The sequence below is a fragment of the Dunckerocampus dactyliophorus genome, chromosome 3 (genome assembly GCF_027744805.1).
Source record: "Dunckerocampus dactyliophorus isolate RoL2022-P2 chromosome 3, RoL_Ddac_1.1, whole genome shotgun sequence".
Lineage (NCBI taxonomy): Eukaryota > Metazoa > Chordata > Actinopteri > Syngnathiformes > Syngnathidae > Dunckerocampus > Dunckerocampus dactyliophorus.
In genome coordinates this window covers 24,884,046-24,897,726 of record NC_072821.1, presented here as the reverse complement: position 1 = coordinate 24,897,726, position 13,681 = coordinate 24,884,046, and the positions used below count along the sequence as shown (strand labels likewise).

Genomic DNA, 13,681 nt, shown 5'->3' with positions numbered 1-13,681 from the left:
GCATGAGAAACTCCCACGAGACGGCAAAAAGTAATTGGCTTTAAGAGAAAAGAGCCAGCCCCTGTTGGAGGTGAGTAATGTCAGGTTTAAAGCACGTCGAGCCTCACTACATTATGCATATTATCGATATAAATATACAGCAGATTGATCAATAAGTAAATGGGTCACTTTTTCTCATATCTACTATTGCTTATTATTATTCTCCGTTTGAGTAATATCACTTCATCAAGCCTTTTCTAACATTTCACGCTACTAAACAAGTAATAAAAGTATGTATGATCTGTGCTAATATTGGATCAATATCAGTATCGGCCGATATTCAAGGCTGCAATATCGGAATGGGATCGTAAATAAAAAAGTTACATTGTAACACCCGCACTTTAAGCGCCTCATTGAGCACCTCGAGCCTCGCTGTATGGAAATCTAAGGGTACCTCACAATACAATATGATTTGCAATACATGGCTCATGATAAAGATAATATCTCGATACGGCAATGGGGAAACAAAAAAAATGTATTTCATAGTTATATTTTGCAGCCTATTTTAACCAGAGTACAGACAGCAATAGCGCAAAAACAATGCCGCTGTTTTAGTACGACAGAACTAAAAAATATTTTATTTTAGGTGTTTGACAAACTGAAAAGAGACAGACAATGACTCGGATAAGGTTGAGGACAATGTTGACAATAAAAGTAAATTAAACACATATTTCTTGATTGAACAACAACATTTAACAAATGAAATTATCTCTGCAATGGTGGTGATGAACGAGGTGGCTGTGCGTGATTGTCGTGCCGCCTGTTTGTCGTATTTTGGTGAGACACTTCTTACATAAGTCTGTAACCAGCTTTGCAATATCCACGTTATAAAATTGAGTCCTCCCTTTTGATTTCAACGATGCTGGCGCATCATTCAATTTAACTTCAACGCCCGAGTCCTCCATAGTGCTGCGTTTGTTTTTTTGTTTTCGTCTGTGACTTCCGCCCAATTTTCTGCCACTCTTATGAGGAACTCCTCCTATGGATGACATTTAAAATGGTGACTCGACTCACTGAGGAGGAATGGTGAAAGAAGTTCATAGCAGCTATATTTACAATATTTTTTTACAAAAACGATACTTGGTGAGAGCATCGTAGTGTTAAATATCGTGATAGTCCTAACGCCTACTGTGGGTCAGTTTTTCCTTAAACCTACTGTTGTTACTGTTTTCAGCTTGAGTACTATCACTTCATCAAGCTTTTTCTAACATTCCATGCTACAAAACAAGTAATAAAAGCATGCATGATATCAGATTGATATCGGTATTAGCCGATATACAGTGATGCAATGATGCATCAGTATAATATAGGACAGGGGTCACCAACGTTTTTCCTTGTGAGAGCTACTTTTACAAAATGAAAATGGCCAAGAGCTACTCATTTTTGTAACATTTATTTTCAGAGCTTATTTTAAACCCAAACAAAGCAAATATGCTTGTTTTACCAGAACATTAACAAAATGCTGGTGTCCACAACTCACATTTTGTATTTCAGAATGCATTTCTTTCTGTTCCAACGTGGTGCCCGCGTTGGTGACCCCTGATATAGGAAGTACAAAAGTTGCACGGGGACACTCCTATGAAAAATCACTCTTGAAAATGTCATAAGTTCACTGTACTTACACTAAATGGTCTGCCATATTCTTGGGGGATCTTGACAAGCTCGTTTTGAGTTTTTTCATAGCTCATGATTGGCTCCTATCAAATAAAGAGCTGCCAGGTCCTCACAGACTCATGCGCGCCATAATATGCCATTTTATGACATGGACACGTGTGGCTTATATATTGGTGCGGCCTATATATATATATACAGTATATACAGATCTGTTTTTTTCCTCAAAATTTTGTGGGTGTGGCTTGTACACCGGAATGTACACTATAATAAATATTGATGACAGACATGCACATCAATCTGCACGTTTGCAAAATAATATATAAAGCTAATTGAGAAGCGGCTATCACTGCTGCATTTTAACATTCCAATCAAAATATTGAAGTCATGTCTATAGGAACTGGGATAGGATCTGCATGCTAATGTTGGGTAAACAGTGTATACAAACAAGTGCTAAACAAAGCAACGGCCAGAGACAGAAAGAAAAAGGAGTATTCATACAAGATGTCCACAACATGAATCAAAATGATCTCTCCCAACTGCTAAAGCCAGTGACAGATTTGGGCTGTTCTGTGTAGCCTCGGTTCAACGGACAATGCCACTCAAAAGGCCAGCTACTTTGGTGCTTTGAGCCCTGGTTGTTCCTCAGATGATGACGAAAAAGCATATCACATAATGGAAACATTAAGGTACCATCAACTACACATGCTACAGTCAGAGACTTTGAAGTTCTCAAATAGTCGCAATGTCAACACACCCCGGATGATGCCCCAAGAAAGCTTTTATCTGAATGCTACCCAGTATTGTTTGCATTACTACTACTACTACTACTATTCCAGTCTCTTGTGTTTCTAGAAGGATTTTGTAATTTTGTGACTATGATGGCATCCCAAACGTACAGTGGCACAACTTTACACAGTTCTGTAGCTGATGGTCTCGATTACACACAATTAACTGATCAGCTAATAATATCAGCAATACCCAACAATCAACAATAAAAGATTGTGTCACAGATTTTTGGGAAATGCTTGAAAGATGAAGCATTTGCTTGAAACAAAGAATTTGCTTTCAAGCAAATGCTTGAAAGATGAAGCATTTGCTATGTTTCTTAAACCAACTATTTTGATGCAGCACAATACAATGTCAAGAATCAGTTTCCAAGTTAGAAAATACCTGAATCATACCTTTTGTTCAAGTGACAAACATGTCATATTTAGACACATCAGCTATTTTCCGCTCTGCACTGAAACACCTTAAGTAAAGCTCTTCAAAAGCCATTTGCCAAGCCTGGTAAATATCATTTTGCATTTACCATGTCATCAATCTTTGTATGAAATACATAACAAGAACTAAGGCTGGAAGGAGGATCCACACAATTACAGGGAAATGTAAAAGTCATATAAGGAGTCAGCATTCACCTGGCCTTGGCCCTGTCTCTCCAGGTCTACCACACACATGTCCACAATGGGCCCCAGATTAGTGAAAGTCTCCATGACAGCCACGTATGAGCCTTGGTCATTGCTGTCCACATTGAGCTGTCGAAAAAAAAAAAAAACAGACCTTTTATGAGAAAGAGAAGCTGTAAAAACCCTTGCATGACAGCACACAGGCACATTCAGCATTTCTAAAGGAGTGCTTTGACAGTATTTATTTCAGTTATTCCACTACGTTTTAGTGGTCCACCGATTATTGGTCGGGCTGATAATCGGGGCCGATATTTGGAATTTTTATGTATATCGGTATTGGCCTTTATTTAAATGTGACAGACCGATAAAGTAATCAATTTATAACTAGGTTATTTCGGCTCAGACGCGCCTCTCTCTCTCTCTCTTGCCGGCTGAGACTTCTGTCTCCAGCATAGCTCCACCTATGGCGCCATCTGATTGGTTAAGCAAGCCAATCTGAATCGGGCACTGTCCGCACGCACGCACGCACACACGCGGCAGCAAGAGAAGTTTCCTCATGTCGAGAACGTCCTGAGAGCAAACACACATGTAAAGGTAAATGCAGAAAACTCTCTCAAAATTGTAATAAACATCTCCGTGCTCTATATCTCGCAACTTCAGTAAGTCCCCAACTTACAAACACGCGACTAGCGAACATTCGCAGATACGAACACAAGCCGACTGGTCTATATTTTCATGTATTTTGCCTTATAAGTCCATATTTATTTATATTTAAGTCCATATTTCACATGCTTGACCAGTAGAGGGCACTGTGACACTGCTAATGGGACCAACAGGTGATGAAGTCCAGGGGGAAGAGACGTGAAGAAAAGCTAAGTTTAGCTGTACCATGCAACCCGGCACAGCTTGTGATTAAAGTTTATGAAGAGTTAATAGGCCTGCTTAATTCTACACCACCCACAGAACACTACCTCTTTTAGAAGAGTCTAACGACGACGACGATTTGTCCTTTTTTTCCCAATATCTCCACCTCGTCCACCACCACCAACGACGTATGCTCGACCACTCCTCTTCAAAGGTAAATAACATTTATCATTACGTATTATTACATCATTTTTATTATTGTTTTTTTCATTAATTATCCTTGTTTAATATTACTACTGCATCCAAACTCATATTTACATACATACACATGTACTGTATATGTATACACGTACATGTAGTACCTATATCATTGGTAATATTACCTTTTACCCTACTTAAGAACAATTCGACTTAAGAACGGTCGTCTGGAACCAATTGTGTTCGTTAGTTGGGGACTTAGTGTACTACTAACGTTACAGTGAGCAGCAGAATGACGTAAGAGCGGATTAAACATTAGCAGCGGCTGTGCTAGTTCGTAGTACCTCGCGACATGTCTGAATTACATGAAAGAAGGCTGTCTCCAAGATCCCTGGTCTCAGCTGTGTGTGTGTGTGTATATATTATATAATATAATATAATATAATATACAAAAAAAATCAATAATAAATCAATGGCCTAGGACTCAAAAGAGACGTTTCCTTACCTTTACCAACTGAGAGTCCCCCAGTCTGGAGCCCACAAAGACAACACCGTTATCCAAGTAGGTCAAACACTCAGCAATGGAAGTCTGTTAGTGAAGACAACAAAACATCAATTTGTTAACACATGCTCAGATTTCTTGCCAATTACATGTGTATATATGGATAGCCAAGGGTTTCCACTTCCAGGTCTTCCCGTTCTTCCTTCTTTTGTGTTGCACTGTGAATGTCATTGAATGTAGATACATGGCTTCCTAATTCCAGTACTTCTTGTTGAGCAGGCCCATGCTATGTGGCATTGATGTCAAACGTTATTGAATGCAATCCTTTGAACTGCATGGTTCTTTCTTGTATTGTTGTATTGTCCATTTTCCTTGTTGTCATGGTAATATGATTTTTAATATTTATCCAAATTGTTGATATCTTTGACAACAAGCACTCTTGCCTCTACTGGTCCTCCGTTTTGCTTGATGTAGATTTTGCCGTTGGTGATCCAAGTACTTTGTATCTTTCCCTACTTCCTCAAGTCTCGTGCTTTCTTAGAGCATCTTGTCAGATGCTCATTCATGTAGTACCTTTCAGCTTCTTTCCCTGTTTCAGCAGCGCAGTTTTCAATTCCCCATTGATGAACTTGACGCTGACAACGGGTGTGGTGTTGTTTCTGCCATACAGTGGGATGCAAGTATCGATGGCGCCGATATCTACATCCACCTCCTTTGTCCTGAGTGTAATTCAAAGCCCTGTGAGGAGCACATCGTTCATTTGTGCATTCTGATCCATCTCATCAATTGTATTTTTCCATTTGCTCAGTGATATTTTCCTTTGCTTCTTTTTCTTCCTAAAGCGTGGCGGAAGGCAGCATTATCATCCAGTCGTGTCTTGATATCAATTCATACTGCTCTACCTTCCTCCACAGGGTTTTTAACCTCCTTAAAAGCTGCGCGCAAGGCAGCATTATCATGTTGTAGTACGTTGTTATCATCAGTACTCTAGCTTCCTCCTTAAGCTTGATGACTTCATCATGGATCTCAGAGAATTTTTAGTTGAGGCTGATGTTCTGCGATTAAATATTATATATATATTATACATTTTATACATTTCCGATCTGTGTTAGCAGGCCTCTAATATCCTGCCTTATTTGTGCTACAGTTTTCCTGTGTAGCTTTCTCCTCTAACACTTCAAGGGGTGAAATAACATCAAATTTTGTTATCTACAAGTTCATAGAATTCTAGCTCTGGTTTTACATTCAAGGCGCCATCCTCCTCGTACAACAGCCAGAATCTGTTTCTGATTTTGGATCTGAATTTCCAAGGCCGGTATCTTTTTGCTTTTTGCTTGGCACTGTTCCTAGGCAACCACTTTGAACTTCAGCAGCTAGCCGATTAGCTTGGCTTGCTAGCAGCTGTCAGCACTTGTAAGTCTTTTATTTAATATATCGCCTTTCCGAGTTTAAGTTGAGGGTGTCAGCAAGCTGTTCTGATCTTGTGTTCCTGAAGTGTCAGGAAAGCACCGAAATAGTTACAAACTCGACAGCAGAGCTCTTGCCATGTACATCCTTTCATGTAAAAAAAACCAACAAAAAAAACCAACAAAAAAGTATCTTGGAAGTAGTCGGTGAAAGGATTCTTCGAGTAATTCAAGTGTCTCAATTACAAAAAATAATCCAGGATCTTTTTCTGCCTCGAGGAATCCTTTACGTCACCAGTGCGCTGACGACACCCACGCAAAGGAGGAAGAAGGAAGCAGATGTTTAGGTGAAGGAGAAGGAAGATTAAAGAGGAAAGAGAAAACAAGTCGACGAAAGAGAGGGAAAGCAAAATTTACAAAACATAAAATGTCGAAAGTGTGGGAGCATTTCAAGCTAAATAGCAAGTTGAACACCGGGACGACTATCCATTGTAACGCGGCACTTGCAGTACATACCACAACAGCACATCTTCCATGTTGCAAATCCTCCAAATACACCCAGAACGGAGCAAATTTTACCGTGTCTCGGGACAAGGTAAAATTAACGTAGTGCAAATCGATGAGATGAACATTAAAGGGATCGTTGGGATTTTTTGACATGAAGTTGTATGACATCAACAGTGACTTACCCCCCTCACTTGGTACCGCAAGTCCAGTTCTGGTCGGATTTCCGTGACGAGGAACATAGTTACGCTTAGTTGCTGGGGCCATTTAAGTAAAGAGTATGGCTTCTCGAAACAATATGCGTTCAAAAGAGTAATACATTTGCATCACAAAAATATTTCCTAAAAAAAAAAAAAAAATCAGGCCTCAAGTTAAATTTGTCTCCCGCTGTATCCCTGATGAAGACGCTCACATCTTCTTCCACTGTGGAACACACACAAGGTGGTCGCGGCGTTCCATCACTGAAGGAGATGCGAGCGTCTTCATCACATCCACAAGAATGGCGACAGTGCGCAGGGATACGACAGGAGAAAAATATAACGCTGAGCGATTTGTGAGGTCAGATTTTTTCGAGTAGGCATTGTTGTGATTCAAAAGTGTTACTCTTTCGAAAGCATATTGTTTTGACAATCACACAAGTCACTATTTATGTACTACACTGCTGATGGGGATGTCATACTACTACATCTTGAATCCCTTGAATGTACCTTGGGGGGGCTAAGTTTCTGTTAATTATGACTACTGTTGAATGTGTGGCTACTTTATTACGAAAGCATGCCCCTAACTTCATACGGAGTTTATTTAATCTGCAAAAAGACAGCGCTGTGAGCTAAGATGGAAAATAAACATATTAGCTCACCAATCAGTAGCCGGTCATTTCTAGCCGACAACACCGTGTAATGGAACAAGAACGTGTGTGTCTCACTCTCTTGGTTGTTTGATAAAATATCCTAATTTGTTCCACTACAGTAGGTGTCTTAATTTTAGTTTTAGCTAGGCTTGTCACGATAATTGATAAATCAATTAATCAAATCTCTTGGTTGTTTGATAAAATATCCTAATTTGTTCCACTACAGTAGGCGTCTTAATTTCAGTTTCAACTATGCTTGTCACAATAATTGATAAATCGATTAATCGAACTATAAAAACAAAAAGATGTCGATCATTTCTGCCACCTTAGAAACGATGGTTTCTAAGGTGAATTCCACAGCCCCAGTGTGGGAATATTTCGGTTTTAAACAGAATGAACAAGGTGAGTGCATGAACACCGACAAACTGATATGTTGCATTTGTTCAAAAGTAGTGACCAGGATAAAGCGGAATACGACCAACTTGTATGCACACCTAAAACAGAGGTGGAAAGGAGATTTCGTCCCGACAGTCAGTCAGTGTCACTCGCTACATTGCAAAAAGAAATGCAACAATTCAGGAAATGTTAGAAATGTTTGACAGTGCAAATTGCCTGGGAGATTGCCTGGAAGAACATACACAATTGCCGTCACAAACGGCAATTCCTGAATTGTGTAACCCAGTGAAAGAAGACGTGTTGAAGGACATCAGAAACATTGCGTTTTACTCCACCACCACAGATACTGTAAGTGGTCCAGCTCAAATGTGACCCCCTACATTAGTTTAACAATATACTACATAACTGCATGTGTGTAGTTTTTATTGGAGTGTTTTTTCTGTATAAAACCAAAATATTCCCACACTGGGGATGTGGCAGTTGCCTTCGAAACTATCACTTTTGTGGCGTCATTTATGTTAGCGTATGTCGGCTCATGCGGCTAATTTGCCGCTAGTCAAGGTAGTCGCGCCGCCATGTACAGGGACAAAGAGAGGAGAGACGACAGGAGGGTTCACGCTCTCTGTTCATTCCACTGCAGCACCAACGCGCACAGACAGCTGCTGAGTGAACCCTCTTGTCATCAAGCCTGAAAGAGAGATGAGGAATACAAACACGAATGCATGTACATGTCAGTTTACTGAGACCGATGAAAATGGTTGACGTCTTTTTTTTGTAATCGTTCAATTAATCGATTTATCGATTATCATAAAAGGCTGAGTCAGACAGTTATTTGATTGTGAAAAGTGCCTGAAGTTAAGCTAATTCAGCATCTATATGGCTCTCCAGTATGTGGAATAAATGTACACTAAAGATGGACCTCTTTTTCATGATGCATGACAATGCAAAGATGCCCATCTGACCTGCCTGCTCATCCAAAAGGCCTTTTGCCTTTTGGATGAGCAGACAGGTCCTAACAATAAAGCAATCTGTCTCCTCCTCAGCAGTAGCAGTCTTCTTGGCAGCTTCTAGCTCCAGTATCACTCAGAGGACTTGGAAAACACCATTTACTACTCTCTTGGCAGATCATTAAGAGAAAGATGTCACAAGCCAAAAGGTGTCTGCCTTTCACTCGAGATTTGGTTTTAAAGGCTAGTACTGATGTGAAGCAGTTGACTAAATCACTTTTAAATTGATATATGACACCCAGCTAAGCAGACAAAGAGATAGGATGTATAGGATTTGTCACATCCGCTGTACAAGTGTAGAATGATCCATTAGGTCTTGCCAAGACTATAAAACACTAAAATGTCTATATTAGCAAAGGGGACCAAGGAAGATGAGAAAACTGGAGAAAAAAACAAGCCAGAGACAGAGTTACCATGCAGGCTAAGAATGGCAAAAATTCCAGGAAAGAGGCAGGTGGGCAAACACAGTGAAATAGGATGGAGATAAAATCACACAGATAATATAATAAAATGGGGTACCTCTCCTAACAACTCCACATGCAAGTCTTTAAGCGCAACCGTTCCATCCATTAGTTCCTCCTTCTCCAGCAGCAACATGAAAAGGCGGCCCTCCATGTCTCCCAGCAGGTAGCGTGATCCATTTGGGTCCACTCGGTTGTGACAGACAATAGTGCTTTGCTGCAATCCAAACACAAAGACCACATGAGTCTTGAAAAATCATCTTTGACACCGCAGTCACCAAAATGAGGCATACATCATCAGAACAAAAGTACCGTATTAGAAGATTACACAGAAACTATGATGAAAGAAAATACAGTGAAACCTCGTTTTTTGTCATGCAATAATCTGAAACAATAATAATAATCTGTTCCAGACACCCAGAAATATGAACAAAAAATATGTTTTACAGAGAATAATTATAGTTTTAAATGTGAAATACATGTAAATGATGGCGGAATTGAAAAAAATAGAATTAATAGTTTGTTTTCAGTATTCTGAAAATATATGCCATTATGTCATCAGATAATTTCCAGGAGATTATAGCTACGTAATGTTGCTCATACAAAGGCTTGGAGGACGATAAAAGAAGAGGGCTGGCCATTCAACCTGTCAGTCTTCCCAAATGTTGTCCAGGATGCATTGCCTACGGCGTGCTCTCACACAAACATCTTAGCAGCCCTAGCAAGCGTCTTAGAAAAACAGATCCATCCATTTCTTTGTTTTTGTTTTTCATAGTTTCATTGTTTAGAAAACAGAACAGTAGAAACAGTGTTGGAAGCATAAATATTTTTCTATATTGCGACCAGTCCAGGGTGTACCCCGCCTGTTGCTCGAAGTCAGCTGGGATAGGCTCCAGCATTGCCCCGCGACCCTAATGAGGAGAAGTGGTATAGAAAATGGATGGATGGATATCAGTTTCCATTTTTTTCATACTTTTCCAGACATGGAAATTTCTGAAATCAAATTTCGTATTTTTCCATACTTGCGTAGGAGCCCTGTAGATTCTGAACCAATGTCTATTCTTCACACAGAATAAGTCTGTAATAATCGAGACAGTGTACGAAAATCGAGACATATTTTTGGCAGTAATTTTAGTCGAAAAACAAATCCTACAAAAGGTTCCACTGTATGGAACTGGTCTCCCCCATTTGCATTTATAACAGCTTCTACTTCTCTGGGAGTGCATTTTGCAAGAGGCTTTTTGGAAATACATGCGGAAGAACATGTGTGACGTCAGAGGTCATGGATGTTGGCTCAAATTCATTGTCTCAATCTCTGTTTTCTTTCATCCCAAAAGTACTTGATGGGGTTGCAGTCAGGGCCGTGTGATGACCTGTCATCTTCCACCAGTAGACCTCCACAGACTTGTAGATCTTGACAATGCACACTATTTTACTGGCTCGTGACAACATCCCTTTCTGCGCACTCTTCTAATAAAACGCAACCCCATGAACTGAACCAAAAGATAATAGGTAACACTGGAGAAAAGATATCTAAAAAGGTTCTGTCCACATGGAGTGGGAGTTGTGAAAAGTTTGTAGATTGTCCCTGTTGTTTCATTTCAGAATGTTTGCCTGGGGAGAGTTTCCTGTCTGCTGTGACTGAAGGACAAACCAGATAAAAGAACAGTAGTCATGGTACCAAACTCATTCTGCCTACTTCACTTTTAAAGCCTTCCTTTCAACAATGTTGCCTACTGTGTAAACTAAGTCAATGTATAAATTATTAGAATCCTTCATCTATTGGCATCGCAGGGATCCTCTTTCAACAGATTCTAGCCATTTTATGAATTATTTATATTATTGATATCATAGTTGATTTATAAAATATAAATGTAATCAATTTGATGTGGAGGTCCTTGAGGGCTGACTGTTTAATGTAAGACAAAAATAAAAGAAGCATGTAATGATTATAACCTAAATCAATAATATCTCTGGAAAAGAAAAGTGTGTCAACGTGTTAATCACAACTATTTTGACAAATAATTTTACATTTGTATTCCCGATTTCAGGAATGTTTAATGAATGGGATAATGTAATAGACCTCATCTGTCTTTTGGTGTTAAAACACTGGGGGGTGAAGATCTGTCCAGCTTTTTAATTTCCTGTTTATGAGAGGTAAACACCACAGCTCCCACAACCATATCATCAGACTTTTGTGTTTTCCATGATGCAAAAAAAAAAAAAAAAAAAAATCTCCTCTACATAAAAATTTGACGTTGCAATTACCTTGATCGTGGGTGGTGCAATGGCCAAATATTTGTCTCCATTGTGGTAGGAAATGGACTCCTGTCCTATGATTATAGCACCACCAAAAGGCTCAGGCACTAAAATGCAAGCACAATAAGTTAAACAGGCACTCCCAGAGACACTCTTTCTGACACTGATGACAGATCCCAAAAATCCCAATACATGCAGACTTTGATAAATCAGACCACTATTTTAACGCATAAAATTATTATTAAGTAGTGAAATGAAAGAAGTTCCAAAAACCTGGGATGACCATAGATGCTTCAGCCTCAACGTTCTCCTGTTTCCAAGGGCCCTTGTTGAACTCTTTTTCCCTCAATGAAACCTCATAAGTCTTCACATGTCGCCCCTGAGGATCCTACAATATATGACAGAGACGACACGTGTTCTTGGTAGATAGATAAGACAAGAAAGCTTACTCTTACATTGGTGAGACTTAACAACTGCTTCTGAATGAACATCTCGAAGATTTTATTTGCTATCAATTAGTATCATTTGATCATTCTTTCAGCTATAGAGTTAAATGAAAATCATAACTGCAAAACCTCAATAGGTTTTAGTTTTAATTTTTTATATTTTATATCACAAGTGCACTGATAGCTTCTTTCCTCTGCAAAGCGTACCTGGTAGATGAGGCACACAGTCGGGGCCTGGCAGCCATAAAGGAAGTGTACGTCAATAACTTGCAGCTCCTCCAGTCTGATGTTAAAGGCCTTAAGCTCACGATTGTCCCGATCCAAAGGGATCACCTTGAACAACCCGTCATACAGCCGCAGGCCAATCATACGGCATTCTGGGTCAACTATTCCAATAATGCCCGTCTCTGAGGGGCGCCCAATGCGATCCTGAAAAAGTAAAAATGGAGAAAATATGGGTGAAGTACAAAAATCCACATCTTCAGTGTTTTTTTTGGGGGGGGGTTGTTTTTACAATACAAACAGTATAATTTCATAATGTGACACAAGTGCCTTCAATTTAACACATTGTTGAGGGAAAAATATGCCTCTTATGTCATATGTCTTATGTTAGTTAATAAATCACATAAATAACGGATGAAATCAGTATATTGCATAAATTCCCAGATTAAGATCACTCTGGCTGATGTCTTGCATTACATTTATTCCAAAAAAGGACCAGCATCAACAAGGTGTATTTAGCGAAGAATACATAAGAGAAACACACATAAAGTTAAACTGAGAAAGCAGAGGCACATTCAAAGCAGTAAGACTCTAGGAGTGTTGGTTTGCCTCTTGATTCAAAAGGTAGTGTGTTCTTTTGTTTTTACATCTTACAGTGGTTATTATTTTTACATGTGTGAGACAAAGGGGTGTAACGATTCTTTTTAATAACGATTCCATTCGTATCACGATTCGTGGCAACCGATACGATTCAAGGACGATATTGGTTCATTTAGAACGATACCATCTGAAACGATTCAGTAACTTTAAATCAGTTCAGTAACGTTTTAGCCCAAAACTCAACCAGTGTGACTGTGGAATAAATACCTGGATACTGGACAGTACACGTGAAGTTTCCTAGATTCCCGTTGTTTTTTTGGTTAGGGAATCAGGTATGAATTATTAATAATTCTGACATACTTAAAAATAAATTATCAATGAGTACAAAAAAAATAGTTAAAAATGCAATACAAAATCAGTATGGGTGAGGTGGGTATAGCTTGCCATGATTAATTATTTAATTTAAATAGTGCAATCAAAATCTGACCTTTGCACCCAATGACGGACAATATGCAAATTCATTAGCAAATCAATCTGGTATGGTATCTTCAATTAGCAAAGGTGTTCTCTCCAGTATGGCCAATGGAAGCAGGGTTTTTTGAAAGAAGCAATTTGAAAGAACGGTGCAGTAACTAGCAAGAATACACTGACAGACGTTTTGCAGCGCACGTATGTTAGGAATGTTAGAAAATTTTGAAATTTGTAAACTCGAGTGATTAGGGTCGCACGGTGGCTGAGTGGTTAATTCTGTCTGATAAAAAGTTCAATCTGCCCCAGAAGCTGCTGATCCACGGCAATTATTCAGTCTGTTCTGTGTACTTCCATCACTGTCTGGTTTGGCTCTGCAACCAAACAGGACAGGAACAGACTACATGGAATCTGTAGAAAAAAAATGATTGGACATCGACCT

General features: G+C 39.3%; 1 protein-coding gene across 2 annotated transcripts in view; it reads right to left on the bottom strand.

Annotated features, from left to right (window-relative positions):
* The window catches only part of ddb1 (damage-specific DNA binding protein 1), a 64,344-nt gene that overhangs the window by 44,784 nt on the left and 5,879 nt on the right, over positions 1–13,681 (bottom strand). For both annotated transcript variants that reach the window (XM_054770574.1, XM_054770573.1), the window contains exons 4-9: positions 12,157–12,378; positions 11,777–11,891; positions 11,513–11,610; positions 9,303–9,461; positions 4,624–4,707; positions 3,069–3,185 (exon numbers count right to left, since the gene is read on the bottom strand). In XM_054770574.1, coding sequence (XP_054626549.1) covers positions 3,069–3,185; positions 4,624–4,707; positions 9,303–9,461; positions 11,513–11,610; positions 11,777–11,891; positions 12,157–12,378 — 795 coding nt within the window. The remainder of the gene's footprint in view (positions 1–3,068; positions 3,186–4,623; positions 4,708–9,302; positions 9,462–11,512; positions 11,611–11,776; positions 11,892–12,156; positions 12,379–13,681) is intronic.